The sequence below is a fragment of the Convolutriloba macropyga genome, chromosome 8 (assembly GCF_964194025.1).
Source record: "Convolutriloba macropyga chromosome 8, txConMacr16.3, whole genome shotgun sequence".
Lineage (NCBI taxonomy): Eukaryota > Metazoa > Xenacoelomorpha > Acoela > Convolutidae > Convolutriloba > Convolutriloba macropyga.
Window position 1 is genome coordinate 5,017,496 of NC_134475.1, and position 20,793 is coordinate 5,038,288.

At 34.9% G+C, this 20,793-nt stretch overlaps 1 protein-coding gene across 1 annotated transcript in view; it reads right to left on the reverse strand.

Moving 5' to 3' along the window:
- Positions 1-20,793, reverse strand: part of LOC142344330 (uncharacterized) — a 46,570-nt gene continuing 25,777 nt past the window's right edge. Inside the window, exons 3-5 of the mRNA XM_075395918.1 lie at positions 17,922-18,077; positions 7,364-8,144; positions 1-826 (exon numbers count right to left, since the gene is read on the reverse strand). Coding sequence (XP_075252033.1) covers positions 108-826; positions 7,364-8,144; positions 17,922-18,077 — 1,656 coding nt within the window. The 3' untranslated portion in view covers positions 1-107. The remainder of the gene's footprint in view (positions 827-7,363; positions 8,145-17,921; positions 18,078-20,793) is intronic.

A 20,793-nucleotide genomic window follows, 5' to 3' on the forward strand; every position in this document is an offset into this window, starting at 1 on the left:
TTTATCTTCCAAAGAATTAATTGACAAAAAGTACTATTAAAAAGTAATGGAAAATCAATTTTCAATCAAATACAAGCATAATAATTGTCTGTAAATTGATACAAAATTTAACCATTATTAAATTTATTATCAAGAAACTTGATCAGCATTTTCTGATTTCTTGAATGAATATCGAAAGTGTTCAATCTTAATGTCATTGGCACTAATTCAGATTTGAGTTGTTTAGTTTTCTCTAAAATGTCTTTTTTCACAGAGGTCGCTATTTTTATACTTTCCTGTGAACTTTGCAACATTAATGTTGCATATATGGACATAACTTCGTATATTTTTACAGATCCCAGCTCGCAATCTGTTCTGTTTTTCACCCAAAATTTTTGCAATACTGTTTGGGTGAGGTTTGTCATAAACTTTCTGGTTATGATTTCGTTTAGCTTCGGGTTCGTTTGCAGAACATCACGAATGAACAAATCGGTTTTGACATAGCCATCATTTTGAACTTCGTCGAAAAGAATTTCAATAATTTTGTCCCAGATGACTTCAAGTGAAGATTCGTCAACTATTAACGTCATCAATTCGGTATCAACTTTAATATTGCTAGTTATAAATTCTGCCCGCTGCTTAGTACTTCGGTCATAATCGTCGACTAAAGTACGCAGAATGCTAAGGTAGTTCACGCTTTTTGGGAACATGAATGAGTTCGGATTTTCTGGAGTGTTTCGGCGTTCCTTTAGAAGTTCTCGACATCGTGAAATGTTGTGACGACAGAGGTTTTTCAGATACATCATGCATGAATACTTGTTGCCTTCGTGACCTCCAAAAGATTCGGCTAAAACAAAATGTAAATATGTCAAATTTGACCTTTGTATCGGCTATTTTTTTTATCTTTTGCAAAAAAAGTCAAAGCTTTATAAGCCTTAGAGAACATCTTTTTACCGCCATCGAAAAGTGTCAATACGTTCGTGACAAAAGTACCTTAGTTGAGGCATCGACTGATGCAAAGACCGTCATCGGTCGTTAGTAGGTAAGATAAGATCATCCATGATTGATAATTGTTATGAAAAGAATTTGGCTCGACTGCAGTATTTGTCCCTGACTTTGGCTGGAACTAAGAAAGCGGTTCTGAGTTTGCGAGTTTAGCTCGACAATAAATCTCATTCTCAATTTTCTCGATTTAAATCGTCGAAAAATACTTCTATGCATTACTTCAGGTATGAAATCGTTTCTAGGAGAAACGTTAGAAAAGTTCCACTGCTAGTGTCAGTTGACCAAATAAATTTGTCGTGTAGTCTCCTAAAAAAATGCTTCCATAAAAAGAAAAAAGCTCAAACTATTGAAAATCATTTCAAAATGTGTTTTAATTTTAGTGGATTGCTTATGAAAAGTATAGGTGACTAAAGGATTGACAAGATTGTATACTGAGAAATTCGAGTTAGAAAAATGCACCCACACTTTACAAAAATTTGATTCTAATTTCAAAAAAATAAACAGCATTAGTGTTTTCAAATCCTAAAAAAACCGGAAAGTCCAATAAATTTTTCAGGGTCAGTGCAAAACTCGGGGAGTATCAATTATTGAGCCCGTTTCTCTTTCAATGTTCAACATGTTCCATACGACAGGTTAGAACAATAACAAACTTTAGGCTACTTTCTGTGTCATTGATAAAATTTTTAGACGTACATTTGAAGATACTAGAAGAAAAACACGTTTGAATTTTAACTATAAACAACTTTTTAAATAATAACTTCATTGAAAATACCAAGTGTTTCTTATATTTCATAACGAACACGGAAAAATTTTTACTTTGAAACTGAAAAGTTGTCGGAAAGTTATCTGACGATTTCTTTCGTTTTTGAAAATAAACATTGGATTTTCTCTTCCTTATGAAATACATGAGACTGACTAGAGCATGTTGTAAGGTACTTTTATGTTTGAAAAAAATTACAAAAAAGATTTCTTTCAATTTCTCGAGCGTTTAAACTTGGTGCTTTTGACTAAGGCACTTTTCAATAAAAAAAACTTGAAATATAACCTAAAAAAAAGGTTCTAACTGACTTATAACTCAATCAAATGATGTAAGAGATTGCAAACTGATATCGAGGATTAAACGCTGATTTGGCAAAATCTTGTGCTTATCTGTTCTTCATTCAACAACATGCAGCGTCTTGTGTAAATTAGGATTTCCACATTTTTGGACCGAACACAATGTTTCTTAGAAAAGTTAAAAATCTCAAAAGAGCAAGTAAGAAACACCGTTTCTTCACCCAATTTCAACAACTTTTGCAACTTACGGTCTCTTATAAAACAAAGAATAGTTTGCAATTGAGGAATCCAACTTTGAGCCTATAAAGTACTATTTTTCGAAATATAAAACTGGTTCCAAAAAACGGCAGCGAGAGAGGGGGAAAGAGAGAGAGAGAGAGAGAGAGAGAGAAAGAGAGCGGGAGAGAGAGAGAGAGAGAGAGAGAAGGAGAAAGAGAGAGAAACAAACAAACAAATAAACAAACAAATAAAACAAGAAACAAACAAACTAACAAATAAACAAACAAAGAAAAACACACACAAACAGCGAGAGAAAGAGAGAGAAAGATCAAGGGAATGGCGTCTTTTGGCTAATGGTGGTGAGATTTTGAAAAGAGATTTGTTTATACTTATTTTTTGCTTTAGTGCCAGGAGAGATGCTCATTGTGACACGGGCGTGATTAAAGACGGAAAAGTTTAGCGCATATTGCATTAAATTGTCCAGCCAATGTTCTGAAGTCAATATGCACTCAAACCTTTCATCAGTTAATCAAGCTTATGACACACTATGTCACTATTTTTTTTCGAAAAATAGTACCCACTTGATCAATGCATAAAGCTGAGAACTTGAAATTCTTTTGTTCTGGATAGACTTGCCCCGCTTTTGCAAATTTTGTGCAGCTTTTGCAATTTTGTGATATTTTATAATATTCGTAGACATGACAGGTGTTTTTATAACTATTCTTTATTTTAAGTGCTCTTCGTAAACTCTCAGAATTTGATATATTTTCAATGCATGCAATTAAACCATATTTTCTGAAAAATATATTAGCAAATCTTGATATAAAAATTTTTGCCACCTGGACAACAAAAAAAACATTGGGAGAAATTTCTTTAGAGTGACTAAACGATAGACAATTTTGCATACTGTGAAATTCAAGTTAGAAAATTGCACACCCACTATTTACAAAAAATTGATTTTAATGGCAGAAAAATAAACAGCATTAGCGTTTTCAAACAACGAAAAAAAAAACAAATGAGAAGGTCCAATAAATTCCTCAGGGTCATTGCAAAACTCGAGGAGTCTCAGTTATTGAGCCGGTTTCTCTTTCAATGTTCAACACGTTGGTGACAGTTTAGGACAGTAACAAATTTTATGCTACTTTTTGTGTCATTTATAAAAATTTTAAACGTACATTTGAGGAAACTAGATACTAGACAAGTTTGACTTTAAACTATAAACAACTTTTTATATAAAAACTGTATTGAAAATACCGAGTGTTTCTTATATTTCGTAACGAACACCACAAATTTTTTTCTTTGAAACTGAAAAGCTGTCGGACAATTGTCTGACGATTTCTTTCGTTTTTCAAAATAAACATTGGATTTTCTCTTCCGTATGAAATACCTGAGACTGACTAGAGCATGTTGTAAGGTACTTTTATGTTTGAAAAAAATCACAAATTATTCTTTCAATTTTTCGAGCATTTAAACTTGGTGCTTTTGACTAAGGCACTTTTCAATAAAAAAAATTTGAAATATAACCTAAAAAAGGTTCTAACTGACTTATAACTCAATCAAATGATGTAAAAGATTGCAAACTGATATCGAGGATTAAACGCTGAGTTGGCAAAATCTTGTGCTTATCTGTTCTTCATTCAACAACATGCAGCGTCTTGTGTAAATTAGGATTTCCACATTTTTGTGTTGAGAAGAAAAAATAGAGTTCTCTGAGACGTTCGACAGGTTGTTATCGGAAATCTACGATTTGGACCGAACACAATGTTTCTTAGAAAAGTTAAAAATCTCAAAAGAGCAAGTAAGAAACACCGTTTCTTCACCCAATTTCAACAACTTACGCAACTTACGGACTCTTATAAAACAAAGAATAATTTGCAATTGAGGAATCCAACTTTGAGCCTATAAAGTTTTATTTTTCGAAATATAAAACTGGTTCCAAAAAACGGCAGCGAGAGAGGGGGAAAGAGAGAGAGAGAGAGAGAGAGAGAGAGAGAGAGAGAGAGAGAGAGAGAGAGAGAGAGAGAGAGAGAGAGAGAGAGAGAGAGAGAGAGAGAGAGAGAGAGGAGAAAAAGGGGGAGAAACAAACAAACACACAAACAAATAAACCAAGAGACAAACAAACAAACATATAAACAAACAAACAAACACACACACAAACAGAGAGGGAAAGAGAGAGAAAGATCGAGGCGTCATTTTACTAATGGTGGTGAGGATTTGAAAAGAGATTTGTTTGTACTTATTTTTTGCTTCAGTGCCAGGAGAGATACTCATTGTGACACGCGCGTGATTAAAGACGGAAAAGTTAAGCGCATATTGCAATAAATTGTCCAGCTAATGTTCTGAAGTCGAAATGCACCCAAATCTTTCATTAGTTAATCAATCTTATGACACACCTTGTCACTATTTTTTTTCGAAAAATAGTACTCACTTGATCAATACATAAAGCTGAGAACTTGAAATTCCTTTGTCTTGGATAGACTTGCCCCACTTTTGCAAATTTTGTGCAGCTTTTGCAATTTTGTGATATTTTATAATATTCTTATAAATGACAGGTGTTTTTATAACTATTTTTTATTTTAAGTGCTCTTCGTAAACTCCCAGAGTTTGATATAATTTGAATGCATGCAATTAAACCATATTTTCTGAAAAAAAATATATAAGCAAATCTTGATATAAAAGTTTTTGCCATCTGGACAACAAAAAATGCAATGAGAGAAATTTCTTTAGAGTGACATCAAAAAGTAAAACGCGTGTTATAGACAATGGTAGCGAAGAATGTTATAATAACTTTTTTTAGGGCTGTGAAATTAAAGACTTATCAACGTGCAGATAGCACTAATTCCCTCAAAATTACTCGCAATGAATGAATGATTTCTTCATATGCTATCAATTGCGGTTGAATAACATTTTCTCACAAATAAGTCCTGGGAGCGACCAATTCTTGTTATTTTTTTAAAACAGTCACTGATTCCCGCAAAAATTACAGCTCTTTACTGGCATCTCTGGCAAGAAATTTGTTGAAATGAATATTTCACGGCATGTAAGATGACAACGCAGGCAAAAGGTTTTTTAATATTAATAAAGAAGATATTAATCAACTGACAAATTTGGCAAAGTTTTTGGTGAACAGACAAAACAGTCCCAGACAAAACAGTCCCGGACAAAACAGTCCCAAATAGCAAAATATTCACAGACAAAACAGTCCCAGACAAAATAGTCCCAAGAAACCAGACAAAACAGTCCCAGACAAAATAGTCCCAAGGCCATTATTATAGCTCTCACACGTATGATTTAACAAGCGGATAATTTAATCCCATGTTCGGTTGTGATAGTTTCATATCAAGTCCCACGGGCCGCTGAGGCATGGCCATGGCCATTAAGTATGTTAAAACATACGGGTAATAGCGACTGCTAATTTGTTGTCGGATTATTGAACGAACATTTCAAAGTACATTGGGTATAATGGCATTAGGTACATTTTATTTGGGACTATTTTGTCTGGGACTGTTTTGTCTGGGAATATTTTGCAATTTGGGACTGTTTTGTCTGGGACTGTTTTGTCTGGGACTGTTTTGTCCGGACACGAAGTTTTTGCATATGGATAGTTTTCTCACTCGGGACATTGCTTTAAGCTTGTATAAAACTTAATTAACCGTAAGACCTAATTAATCTTTTAAAAGCAATCGACGCGAGCAGAGTGGAACCCTTTCAACAGCCACAGCCCGAAAACGCTTCTCTAGCTTCGCACGATTGGCTAAATTTCACAATTGGAAAATATCCTCGGCTTCCATCTAATCAGAACACATTCAGATGAACTGGATAATGATCACAAGAAAAAACCAGAAATTTTCATTTCCAATTTTCGGCAAGAGGTCAAGGCTGTTGAGTTTCTGGATCTATTCTGTTTATTCTGTCCTGTCTCCCCCCCCCCCAGTTCAGTGAGCATAAATTTTATATGACCCCCAGGCGCACGTGCTATTTTCTTACATAGTAACGTGCTATATAACAACATATAATTTGTAACTGGGGGTCATAAAAACACTGGGGGTCATAAAAACACTGGGGGGGGGGGGGGGACAGAATAGATCCGATTTTCTTAGTTTCAATTTAAGGAATCCCGATTTTGTACTCCAGCTGTCTGGAACTAACGAGGTTATTTAAACCTGCTTTGAAAACGTCTATAAAATTGCTTTAATTTGGATCAGTGATCATTTCAGAGAACGCGTAACTCAAAATATTCAAAAATCAATTTCGAACTGTCTGAAATTCGAACGACCAATCAAAAACAATTTTACCGATGCTTCATTTTCAATCGGATTTGATTTTTATTGTTCTGTAACACTATTTTCGACCATCCGTTTGCTATTCTTGGTTCTGGTATGTCTGGTATATCATAGAAAGCCTAAACAACCCTTGATATGAAACTATCACAACCGAACATGGGATTAAATTATCCGCTTGTTAAATCATACGTGTGAGAGCTATTATAATGGCCTTGGGACTATTTTGTCTGGGACTGTTTTGTCTGGGACTGTTTTGTCTGGGACTGTTTTGTCTGGGAATATTTTGCTATTCGGGACTGTTTTGTCCGGGACTGTTTTGTCTGGGACTGTTTTGTGCCGATCAGACGTTTCAACTTCAATATGGGGTATTTTAACATTTCCTTAATTACTACAAATAATGGTTGTCAATATGTTGCGTGATATGTGTCTAAAATATTTAACATAATCGCGTCTGATTATATGATCGGAACTTTGATTTAAATTATCAAGATTCCGCATTATCTGCAAAGATCTATAAATGAGTAAAACGTCATGCGAAATCTTAATTTAGCGAAGTAATTTAAAAGTCATCATAAGCAAATTTAAAAATAAGAGAATTCCAATGTTATTTATTTTCCCCAGAGAGGCACCTGAAAATTTTGCATAGGGGTCAATAGTGTCAATAGTGATTGTGGCAGACGGTTGTTCTGCAAGAATCTTGACAAAAATGGGTTTTTTTGCAGGATCCTGGTATGATTCTGTATAATTTTGCAAGATCTTGCAATCTAACCCTCGTAGTTTGACTAGGGTTATGATAAATATATAAATGCAAAAATACTCACACAATCCACAGAAATCATCGAATTTTATGAGGTTTCCCGTCTCAATGAAGAAGTTAAGAAAGCGCTCCTCATATTCTTGGGGAAGTCGAATTGTAGATTGAAGAAAATAGAGAAATTGAAACGGGTTCATCATCTTGTAGTACTCGTAGTCTGCAGCACTGAAGACTTGGAACATTCTCAAAGCTGGGTAAATATCGGCAGTTCCAACATCTATGTTATTCTTCAGGTCACCTGTGATTAAACAGGCCTGAAAAGTGTCAATTTTCCTTTCCTTAAACGCGTTCCAAAGGTTATCCCAGAGGTCATTTGAGTATTGAACGCTGAACGGAAAGGTCAAATTGTAGTTGAAAAACATTTCTTCCACATTTTCGTACCCTGGAAAAATTTGTTCACGCGCATTAAGATACTCCCAGGAAAGGAAATTTCCACTGACGTCAGTTATGAGTAATGGAACTTTCCATATAGAGTTCTTAGCCGGACATATCCAGGCTTCGTCGAGAGCTTTGCAACTCGGAGTTTGAGAAACGACTATTGATCCGGATTCGGTTTTGGATATCATGACGATAGGCATTCCTCCTTTTTCGAGCCAAGAGGTCAAAACGACACCCATAGGGTCGGAGATTTTGGGTTCCATTTTGTGAACTGTGCATTCGCTGAGGAGGTTGAGAAATTGGGGCATATTGGCACAGACAACCGAGAATTGATGGTAGAATTTTCGGGCACAATATTTGACGGTGTCGAAATCTGTGAGCTGTTCCACACCCCAGTATAGCCATGCTCCCTAATTAAAGCAAAAAATAAAATTACTCAATACGATAAATTAACTTCCCCAGTTGAGACCAGATGGTTATCTTGAAAGATTCTTGCATAAAATGGTTATCTTGAGACAAAACAGCCTCAAAGTTGCAAGAAATATCCATTAAAAAATAAATTTAAAAATATAAATTTATAAATTTAAAAATTTATAAAAATGATTTTCATGCAATTTAATGTTCACGCAATTTCACAAAAGAGAAAAAGAGCAACGTTCGAAAACAGTCGCTTACTAATTCATGAACTGAATTGAAACTATTACACTGCTTACGTAAAAATCATGGCCAAATTCGCGTTCGAATCTGAAATTTGTTCAATTACTGACGAAAAAATGCGAAACATTCTTACTTATTTCCATAAAAAACTTATTGAACAAGACGACCAAATAGTTTCTCTGACTAACCAAGTTACCGAACTGGAATCCAGAGTGATTCAATTGGAGCGGTATAGTTCCAAAGACACAATTATTATAAATAAACCCCCTCTGCAACCTGGTAACGCCAACATAACGGATCAAAATCTATTTTTCTTTAACAAATGCTTGAATTATTCGATGTCTCCGGACGCAATCAAAGCCTGTCATCCCTTGGGTATTTGGAAAGGTAACACCCCCCCGCCCTGCGGTAATTGTCAAGTTTATTTACTACAACGATAAAATTGAATTATACAATCGTCGACCAATGCTCGCAAACTTTAGGAACCCACTAAATGGTAAACCCGTATATATGAAAAAACGTTTCCCGCAACATGATTTGGCTATTCAAAAGCGCGCTAACGAGCTGGATTTGGTCACCACGACCTACAACTGTAGAGTAAAACTGTTTTTAAAAACTGAGAATGGGCGTGTAACACAACCTGTTGATAGTGTTAAAGCAGTTGAAAATCTTGAATCACGGGCAATAAAGAAAATATCTTATCAACGCAACCAAGCCAACAACTGGAATACTAACCAATTGTCAAATCAGCGACGAAACAAACGACCTGGCGATGCAATTGAAATTGATAATTTTGACGATATTTATCACATGGGAGCAACACCAGCTGGAAAAAAAATTAATGACAACAATACTCCACCCAATAGATGATTGTCCAAACATTAAATAACGCGGCTCAAAAAACAGGCGCAGTGTACACTTCCTTTTCGACTTCGTGTTTTTGTAACAGTTTTAATATCAAGTAATTGGACAATCATCTATTACTTGGAAATGGATAAACACTCGAAAGCGCTTTCGTTTATAAACGTGCAATCCCTAAGAACCCATCATGACCAACTGTGCTGTCAACTAGAAGACCTCAAAACCAAACCAGCTGTAATAGCTGTATGCGAAACCTGGCTCACTGATAACGATCCCATAGATATGTATTTCATAACAGGGTATCAACCATTGATAGTAAAAAATAGAAACGACAAAAAAGGAGGAGGCGTTGGCTTTTTTGTACGAGAAGATTGTAAGATAATATCTAATTTCTTTTTTGAGGAAAATCTGGAACATCTTCTATCCATAGAGAGCGGAAAAAAGCGAATAAATTTCTGTGTTCTATACAGGCCTCCCTCGGAAAAAATTCAAAATTTCCTTGAGACTTTTGAAAGTTTATTGTTCAAAATAAACGCGATGAAAGAGGAAACTATTATTTGTGGTGACTTTAATATTGATATCTCTGATGCATATCATCAACAGTACCAAAACTTGATCAATTCATTTAATTATGAAATGCAAAACGCAGAACCTAAGAACACAAGAGTAACTAAGTTCACGAGCAAATGTATCGATCATATTTTGTCAAAACAATCGAAATAAGTATCAAACCTGAAATGGTCTTTCAGCGATCATTACGCTCTAATTTATGAATTTGATTTTTCAGTCTCTAGCTCTCAATCTAATGAATTTTATTACAGTCGTGATTTTATATTTTTTGAGAATGAACAGAATTATTTGAATTTCCTCTTCATTCTCCAACATAGATTAAACAAGATGAATAATTGTGATCTTGAAAGTTCATGGTGTGAACTAAGTTCAATCATTCTACAAATTTTTGATGATAAATGTCCAATCACGAAGAAGAAAATCTTCAAAAACAGTTGGATGACAAACAGGTTAAAGAATCTCATTAGCAAAAGAGATCGGGCACATGATACACTCATATCTCACCCAAATAGTAAAAATGAAGTCCGGTTCAAGCAATTACGTAATTTAGTAACAAATGAAGTTCGAAATGCTCGCAAACAACACTATGATCAAAAACTAACTTTATCAGGTAGTCCAGCACAAAAATTTAAAGTGTTCAAAGAATTCCTAGGGCAAAGGAAAAAATCAGTAAAAGACATTGATGTGGAAGAATTTAATCAATTTTTTATCAACGTAGGGAAGAAAGTGAGTAACACAAATTTTCACAATGTAGACAGTGAGCCAGGTTTACCATGTCACGATAAAACTTTTTTCTTATTTCCCGTCAACACTATTGAAATATTCAACATAATAAGTTCATTAGAAAACAAAAGCACAGCGGGTCATGATAGAATTAGTAATAAACTTTTAAAACTTGTAGCTTCTGTAGTTAGCTATCATGTGGCTAAGCTGATAAATAGGAGCATTCAAGAAGGGTTTTTTCCGGTTTGTCTCAAAACAGCTAAGGTAATTCCTCTACATAAAAATGGAAGTTTTGAAAACCCTTCAAACTATCGACTAATTAGTTTATTGTCATCCCTAAGCAAAGTGTTTGAAAAAGTCTTGAATACAAGGATGGTTGAATTCCTCGAAAAACATCATCTCTCAAACGAACAGTTCGGTTTCCGGCCAAAACGCTCATGCACACACGCTATCGCATCAGTTACAGAACTGATGCGAAATGTTATTGACTCACAAAAAATGGGTTTCGCTTGCTTCATTGACTTTCAAAAGGCATTTGACACAATTGATCATTTACTTCTGATAAAAAAATTACAAAATCTAGGCTTTCGAGGAAAAATTAGTACACTCATTGCTTCATTCCTGTCAGATAGAAAACAATTTGTAGTCCACGGATCAAAAGAGTCGAAAAAAAATGGAAATTAATGTAGGTGTTCCACAGGGATCAATTTTGGGCCTGTTGCTGTTTCTTTTGTTTATCAATGATCTGCCTCAAATTGTTCAAGATAATTCAAAAATAGCACTTTTTGCAGACGACACGACAATTTTAACATCAGGCAATAATTTGGAAATTGAGGAAAAGCTCAATAATGACTTGAAAAAGATTGAAAATTGGTCCTCAAGAAACAAACTTGTCATTAACAGTAAGAAATGTAAAATTGTTGGTTTTGGCCGGAATGTACGAAAAAAAAAATCTGCTATCAGGCGAAGTGCTTGAAGAAGTAAATTCATTCAAATATCTAGGAGTGTTCATAGATAAGCATCTCAATTTTGATATACACATTGAATATGTTGGCAAAAAATTAGCAAAATTCAACGGAATGCTGTTCCGAGCAAGAAATTTTTTTACGAAAACTTTTCTATTACAAATGTATAATAGTTATGCCATTTCAATGATATCGTACGCCATTTTAGCTGACGGTACCGCAAAAAAAAAACAAAACTCAGTTCGATTTTCTGTCTACAAAAACGCATTTTAAAGACTATCTTTTTCAAAAAGAGAGGAGACCATGTATGCTATCTTTTCAAGCGTTACAACGTGCTGTCAGTTTTTGACTTATATTTTGACGCTCTTGTAAAAGAGATCCTGGATCAGGTTGCAAAAGTTTTTCCTTTGAATTTTCTTGATGTTGACAGTAAGAGGCCGAACACGCGGGCATCCATTAAGTCACTCGTCTCTTTACCAAAATTTAAAACACAGACTCAGAAGAAATCCCTGAGATTTTCAATAATAAAAATGTTCAACTACATTGCTAAAGAAAGTCTTTTACCCAAACAAGTATCTAAAGAACAGATTTTTTCGATTCGAACTAAACTTAGGGCATATTATTTGGATAACTAAGATGTTTTCGATTTGTTTTTTTTAGGTATTGCACGTTTTTTCTCTGGGCACCTCTTGTAAAGTCATTTGACTCGTATGGTGTCCAAGGTGGTAATTTGATTAAACTTAATATTCTGTATAAAATGCTCTGTATCACCTACCATCTGAATTTAAATCAAATCAAAAATTACACGGCCAGTTACAAAAATTTAGCTCACTGGGCCGAACAACTAAGAAAGTATAAATTAATTACTCCAATGAAAAAACGTACAAATTACTGCACAATATATTGCATTGGAGGGGACAGACAACGGGGCTATAGACGCCCAATTTTCAGTCTACCCCAGAGTTGAGTATAAATAAAACAACAATTACTATAATTCGACAAAAAAAAATTATACAAAATGACACTGTTGGAAAGGCAATGTGGCATAAAAATTAAAAATCAAATACAAATCTTTCAAGTTCGTGATTGCAAACTAAAAATGAACACTTCAAATGATTGCAAAAATTAGCAATTTCGCCTGACGTCTTCGCTTCAAAGATTTTTGCCGGAACAATTTCTAGGCTTTCGTTAAAAAAAACATGCTTGCCAACATTTAGATGAATTGATGGCTTAAAGCACAGCAAACTCGTGACAGCTGATTGTATGCGGTCTGAAATGACATGGTAAACATCTGAGATCAGAATGGTCTAGACTAATGTCCCCTGTCAAGAAATTGCGGTGACAAAATGTCACCATTTAATTGTTTTAAACAAAATTTCTAGAAATTTAAACTATTTTGTCACGTTTAGTTTGACTTAAGATTAGGTTCAAAGTTCACTAATTCACTAGTTCATTAGAACTTTAATAATCTGCAAACATTGCCATGATATAACAGCAATTTGCTCGACAAATTCGTAGACATGAAGGGTGGGAGTTTCATCGAATTGAGTCAAAACCGGTCTCTGTTTCTCAGTGCTAGGAATATTGACCGACAGGGTGTTTAGCCGACAGGTAAAAAAAGAGAAATTTAGCCGACGCCTTATTCAGGTTATTTGACAAATCGGATCGCTCAAAATGTAACTAGTTCGTCATGCCATTATAATTGATGTGCGGTCGGGTTGTCGGCTTAAATTCTTAATCTCTGGTTATCGGCTAAACCCTCCGTTGGCCAATTCGTCGGCTGCTCTGTTTCTCGTAATCGTTAGAGCGCCAAACAGCATTTAGTTTTTCTTGTTCAGGCTTCAGCTTTTAGTAATTCAAAGAAGGTGTAAGCAACAAAAATTACTCTAAAATTTGAAGCACTCTGCAATTTTGCCCTTTTTAAGGTAAAAAATCAAGGTAATTTACCTGAAAAATCAACTTAACTTACCTGAATATCACTTGAAAATTACCTGAAAATTAGGGATGCACTACCTTGATTTTAACCTAAAAAATAACAGGTTCTAGTAAAAACTAAATTTTAAAAAAATCGATCGTCTTAATTCTTTTTTCGATTATTTGAGCGCCAGAAACAATAAATCGAATCCCTCTAAAAGTATTTCAAACTGATGATGTCTTTTTACTAAGAGCGAGGGGAGGGAGACAAAAAATTTCCGACAATCCTTGCTTGAACCCACCAGGCTGATATAATAATAATGAATTGTTTCCAGAGTATTGATTAGAGAAAAAAGAAACTTGCACTTTTACATTTAGAAGTTAATATCGAAATTCACCAATGAATTAAATACTCCAGGAGAACACTTTTAGGCGAAGGTTGGCCTGTTTTCAAGTGTCTCTAGCGAAAAAGATCGTAAAAATCAAAGATTATATTGAAGATTATGAAATTTTACTAGCTACATTAAAAAACTGTTGAAAGCTTCGAGTTTAGTACTCGGTGTGTTCTTACATTTTAAACCAAGATAGCAACCCATCGTTGTCAATAATATATAAGTGCAAAAGCTTGTGACAAAAGTCCTTTACTTGCCATTTGAGAGATCAAAATTAAATTTGTCAAAATAGAGAAAAAAATTTAGCAAGCAATTAACGAATTTTTGGTTGCAGTGAGATGTTGTCGAACTTGTTCTTAGATAAACACAATTTGCGAGAAATGTTTCGCGCATTTGCTATTTTGAGAAGCTCATCCCTTGAGAAACAGTTTTTTAAAACTGGGATTTCACATTCTTTTATTATTATTTTTTTGCCATTTTGAGTATTTCATACAGGTGGAGCTCTGATACATTATAGAGTAGCAGTTCTTTCTGCTTACTTGTTGTGGAGTAAAACTTTTTTGTATGTTATGATTCTGGTTATTCTTTTCACCATTTGATTCAAGGGTTTGATTCAAGGGTTACACCTGATTGCTTGTGTAAGCGTAAACTAAGACTCCGTATTGAAATACTGATTGCACATTTGTTCGACAGACTTGAACTAACTGATTTGTTGCTAGGACTTTCCTATTCAGTGGAGAAGTGAGCAGAAACCTAACATTCTTTTCGTTAAATTTGTAGCATGTTCTTGAAAACTTAATTTATGGTCTACCTGAATACCTAGATACTTAAAAGTTTCTACATTTTAGACTGTTTTACTATTAATATACACCCTTTCAGACTTCTTTTGCACTCTTTTCAAATAATCTACGCATCTTGTCTACTCAACGTTTAAAGTCAGTCGATTTCGATTCAACCAGGAGTCTGTTTTCTGAATTACATTGATTTTAGTTTCATTTGTTTTGGGTTCACTTTTTATATAAATTACAGTGTCATCTCCATAGAGGATGGATTTTATGTCAGATGTTTCTAGGGTTAGCTCATTTATGTATATAACAAAAAACAAAGGACCCATTATTGAGCCTTGTGGGACACCAATTTCTATGCTCCTCATGGATGACTTCATCGAGCCTAATTGAGTGTAATGAAGTCTACTGCTCAAATAGGACTTCAAAACTTTCAAAACATGTCCTCTTAGACCACAACTGGAGCACTTCGCTAGTAAGATTTGGTGGTCCACGGTGTCAAAGGCTTTTTTGAGGTCCAAAAAAGTTCTGTTTACTATTTAGCCAATTTAATCGGACATTTTTGCTGAGTTCCATCAGTGCACCAATTGTGCTGCGGTTTTGTCTAAAACCAAATTGATTTTAATTTAACACTTTTCCTTTATTAAGGAAAACAGTAACTCTGTTGTAAATAATTTTTTCAAAAATTTTACTTACCACCGGTAGCAGTGATATCGGACGATAATTTGATGGATCACTTTCGTTCCCTTCCTTGAAAATTGGGATTACTTTCGCAATTTTCAGGCAATCAGGTAACAAACCAAAATTTAGACAAGAGTTGAAGACTTCGCAGAGAAAATTTGAAATTGATGGCGCAAGCAACCGTATGCAATATTTATTTAAATTGAAAGCATCTACACTGCATTTGTTTTTCATATCACTCAAAATTTTGCTTAACTCCGTTATTGTTGGACTAAACTTTTGCGTTTAGCACTAAACTTTTCTGTAAGTTTTTCCCCATGTCTGCAAAGAAACTATTAAACGATTCCAGTTTTGACTCTACTTTTTTGAGCTCTAGAGTTTTGGCTTCACCCATTATTTCTTCCCACAGCATCAAAAAAGTTTCAGGTGTTTCGACCAGTTTTTTTATTTATTTTTGTTTGATTGTATTGTCTCATCTTTTTCCTGACAATTTTCTTTATTACTTTGGATTGATTTCCATATTACTTTTTGGCTGATGAAGATTTTTTTTAAAATACAATTGCCTTACGTGATGTTTTTTGTAGCAACATTTTGGCTTCACCCATTTTTTTTGGCTCTAGAGTTTTGGCTCTAGAATTTTGGCTCTAGAGTTTTGGCTCCACCCATTATTTCTTCCCACAGCATCAAAAAAGTTTCAGGTGTTTCGACCAGTTTTTTTTATTTATTTTTGTTTGATTGTATTGTCTCATCTTTTTCCTGACAATTTTCTTTATTACTTTGGATTGATTTCCATATTACTTTTTGGCTGATGAAGATTTTTTTAAAATACAATTGCCTTACGTGATGTTTTTTGTAGCAACATTTTTTACTTCGTTGTCGATCCAGTTTCTCTTGTTTCTAACAGATGGGTTTTTTCCGGAATTATTTTGTTGAGTTCAATGTTTAAAAATTCATGGAAATTAATCAATGACTCATTGCAAATGATGGAATTTAATTTTTTCTTGAGAAGAAAGTTGCTGCAAGACACAATTTTGCTCTTATTTGATTGAGAGTATCTGTGTTCTGTAATTTTGACCTTACTCGTATCTTATTACATATTTTGGTGGAAAGTTTGGTATTTTCAGAAAATAGTAATCTAATGGTATAGTGATCGCTTACAGCTGTTTTCAGCACTTTTTGAGAGGATTTAAAATTCGTAAAAAACACATCAAGTAAGGTTTTTGAGTAATTGGTTTCTCTTGTTGCATCTTGTGATGACACAAAAGAGAGCCCAATAGCGCTAAGTGTTGATATTAGCTTGTCATATTTTTACCTTTGTGAAAAAAATTAACATTCAGGTCTACACAAAGTATTTGTTTCGTATTTGGTTTGAGAACTATTTCATCTAAATAACTTCCTAAAGTTGAAAACGTAGCTTCATTGGTGCAGTTTGGTGGTATATATACACAGGTTATAACCAATTCAGTCCCTCTATAATTTATCAGAACTGATCTAGCCTGAATTGAGTCTTTTTCCAATTTTGCAAGCAATTTTGCATTAGCCCCGCAATTTACAATTATTCCAACGCCACCACCCCTCTTTTTTCTTTCCGAACTAAATAAGCTACTGTAATTTGCTAGATAAAAATTCGTTTCTTATCTGTTGGCTTTAGATTCAGTTAAGCAAACGTTTCAGTTAAGCAAATCACAATTGCCTGTTTGAAGTATTTTGAAATCGTCAACATTTTTCGACAGTGATCTTATATTCTGCAGAAGTATTGAGTTTTTTCATTGTTTAAGTGGATATTTCTGAAGTCATTTAAAAAAATAAAGGAGCAGCGCGTTTTGGCAGCAGATTGAAGCCAATCAAAACCATCCCCCTCTTCATTGTTTTTTTTTCAGATCATCACATTTATTATCAATTAAATTGTTTCAATTAGAAGCAGTTCAAAAAGAGATAAAGAAAGTATGAATTAAAAGTTTCTTTTTTCTTTTAATTTCTTTTTTTACCAAAACAAAATGACATCTGATCAGACATTCCAGTGTTCTTACCGCATGTCAGACCCAGCAATTTCGAGCGCAGTTTTCGCTTGATTCTCGCAGATGATACGGATCTTTTTCTCCTAGCCCCCCAGCCCTATATAGTCGTTAATTTAGCACCCCCAAAATCTAAATTTTCGGCGAATTGTAAGAGAAGTTTTTGTATTTCATTAAAACAAGAGTGTCTAGGCAGATTGAAGGCACTTTTAGAATAATTTCCACATTCTTTTTTTTAAATCAAGCCCTTATTGTAGCCGATAAAACCAAAAATGATCTAATACAGAAATTTGTATTGATCCTTACGTTATATGCAACAAATTCGGTTCAAATACGTAATACTTTCAAACCATAGCTGTGCTAGCTTTTAATAAATGCATATTGTTCATGCATGTTCATGTAAAAACTTACTTAACTTTAACAATATGTTTAAACATTTATAAATGGGGGGTGCCAAACTTAGCGAGGGCGGGGGGTAGGGGGGGGGGGGGGGTTTGGGAGGGGGGGGGGGGGTTTTGGGGGGGGGGGCTTGGGCGGTAGCAGAAAAGATCCGATGATATGATCTTATTAGAGGTCACTTTGGTCTGGGACCTCAACATAGGGAGTTTTGGGATTGGTTGGTACCTTTTGGTAGGTTGCCATATTGACGAATGTCTGTGTGAGGAGGGTGTGGCTGTCTGGGGCTGTGATGTGAGGGTTCAGAGCCTCTGGCCAGTTGCGGGTCCGGAAACCCAGAGTCAACAACTCCATCATCGAGTTGTCATCCAGACCAGGAAGATCCTAGATAAGATACAAGGTGCAACAGATAAAATGTGGGGGAGGGGGCAGAATAGATCCCAATTTTGTTATGGACGGAAAAGGTTGCAAATTGAGCAGAAAATTCAAATTAATGTTAAAACACTCAAGTGCACATTTTAAAATGCCGAAGTCTGCAATGCCAGAAGTTCCTATATTCTTAGCCAGCAATTGATTTCCTTGAACTTCCGACATTTTAAAACGCACACGTTTCGCGTTTTAAGCAAGGTTACGTGACTTTGCAGAAGTCGCTTCGAAATTGTGGCTGGACATCTCGAACCGCTTCGCGGTTCTCGATAAACGTCAGAAGTTCTCAGTGACTTCAAGCAGAGTCATGTAAATTATACTTGAACTTTATTCCGTCAATATCTGGGAAAATTCTAATCAAATTCTAACTAATGGGAGACTCAGATTGCTCAATTCGCGAATAAATCAACATTCATCTGATGCTATTTTATTGAAGTTAAGAGCACCCCCTCTCTCGTTCTCATTGGTGCTTATAAATTCTGGTATGTCTAATTATAACCGTAACTTGAATTCACATGTACAGCTTACATTACTCTGATGAAGTCACCTAACACGAGTCACTGAGAAAATTCGGCATAAATGGAAAACCGGGAAGCGGCCCGAGATGTAAAGCAGAATTTCGAAGCGACTATAATATAGTCTTGTAACCTAGCTTTCCGGGTCGAATATCCTCCCTAAAGTCCTTCCATTTTGTTGTATGAGTGGATGGGTAATTTGTCCTATGTGGGTAAATTGAGGTAAGAGTGAGGGGGTAATTTGGTCTGAGGGGGGGGGGGGGGGGCAAAAAGATGTAAGAGCGGGGCTGCAGTGGGAGGAATTTTAAGGAATTTTCCCCTGGCCAAAATCCTATCTTTTACCTCTCACTCTTTTATCATTTTGCCCTTCTTGGAAGCCCCAAAATGACTTAAAAATTCAAGTTTCGAGCTGCTTTTCTAAAAAATCACCCCATTGTAGCTCCGCTCTTCAATATTTTTGGGCGAAAAAATTCGACCCGGGATGAAACACTTGCTTTGCAAGTTTTATAATGCCTGCAGGTTTGAAATCTTGCACTTTATACGGGCATTGTAGAATCTGGCACTGAAGCCAGCTGCAATTTTGAAACTTGCAGGCGCGTGTTTCAAAGCATCCGAATTTGTCTAAGTAGAAACTTAAGTCGTTAAGTTAAAATGACTGATATAGATAGCTCACTGGAATTGTGAAATGAGCCAACTTGAGCTTTTGTCTTAACTTTCGGTCCAAGTTTTAGCAAAATTGAACATTTCAAACCCAATTCTCAGGAAATTAACTCTTGAGTCTCCGTACCCGGCAGTATTTGACCACCCATGAATACTTTCGCACACTATGCTAGCTTTAATAGTTAGTTATGTCTCCTTTTAATAGAAATCATAACCAATTTAAAACTTTTCCCTGGGCTTTAAAGGCAAATGAAAAACAAACCAGTAGGTACCCAATGTGCAAAAATCGACTATATATGCTCAATTTAAAGGTTTTTTTAAAGGTTTACAGACCATTTGTTGAGATTAGATTTGCAAGCTTGTGGGAAAACGAGTGACGCTATGCTAATTTAGTCCAAATTTGCTTCAAAATTGGATATATGTGCACTCACTTTTCATAAAGCGTGTTTTTTAGGCCTAGTGAAAACTTGCGATAATCTTTTGCCACTCATTTCCACGCAATAAGTCACTAGTTTCCACACTAAATAACTCTTCCCAATTAATTAAGTTAATGTCAATTAGACCAAAATGAAAGACAGCCCGATTGGCGATGAATTTCAGAAACTTCACTTTCGATGCTAATTGCGGATTAGGACGAAAACTAGCAGTTTCGCTATTACACACATCATTGTTCACAAGAACTATCAGTTCTTTGAATTGCGTCTCAAATAATTACAATTAAAATTTTGGCAATCATGTTTTAGGCTAATTACATGTTCAAAGTTTTAGAAATGGGTTACGTGAACACTCGTCACAAAATGAAAGGCCTTTCCGCAATATAAGTATCTTATTTCCTTGTTTTGCGAAACTAAATTCCGTAAAAAGTGGTATATGAACGGTAAAAAGTGCTGACACGTTTTGATCACTCGATTCCACAAAACGCGAACTTCTATTGAAATTTGTTTTTTCGGACATTGGCCACGTAATGACTGATTGAAACTACTTGAGATCAAAGAACAAGTTTTCTGCACGGATTGTAATGAACAAATTGCATTTTGTTAGCTTTAGTAAGCGACCATATTATATCTGGGTAGCAAATGCACAGTAGTGTATCTTGGTAGCGAAAACTTAATCATAATAGTTGACATACAAATTATTTTTTTTTTAAATTATGACCTCTGGATTTTATTTTGACTGACATATGATTGTTGATACGCAGCAAAATAGAATAATACTTTTTTACCACCGTGAATAATTGAAGCTCTCCAGAAGATTTTTAATTAATATTTAATAGATTAAAAAATAATATGAAAAGACTTTATATTAAAAACTATTACTTTAAGTGACTGCTAAAGTTTACATTTCCTGTTTTTTCTTCTTTTTCAAAATTGGTTCATTTTTCTTCATTTTTGAAATTCTCGGTCTTCCTTTACAGTGTTTACAATTATTTTGGACAAAAGTTTTGTGGATATAATGAAGTACTAGTATTTTTGTTGCTTACCGAAGATAATTTAAGATAA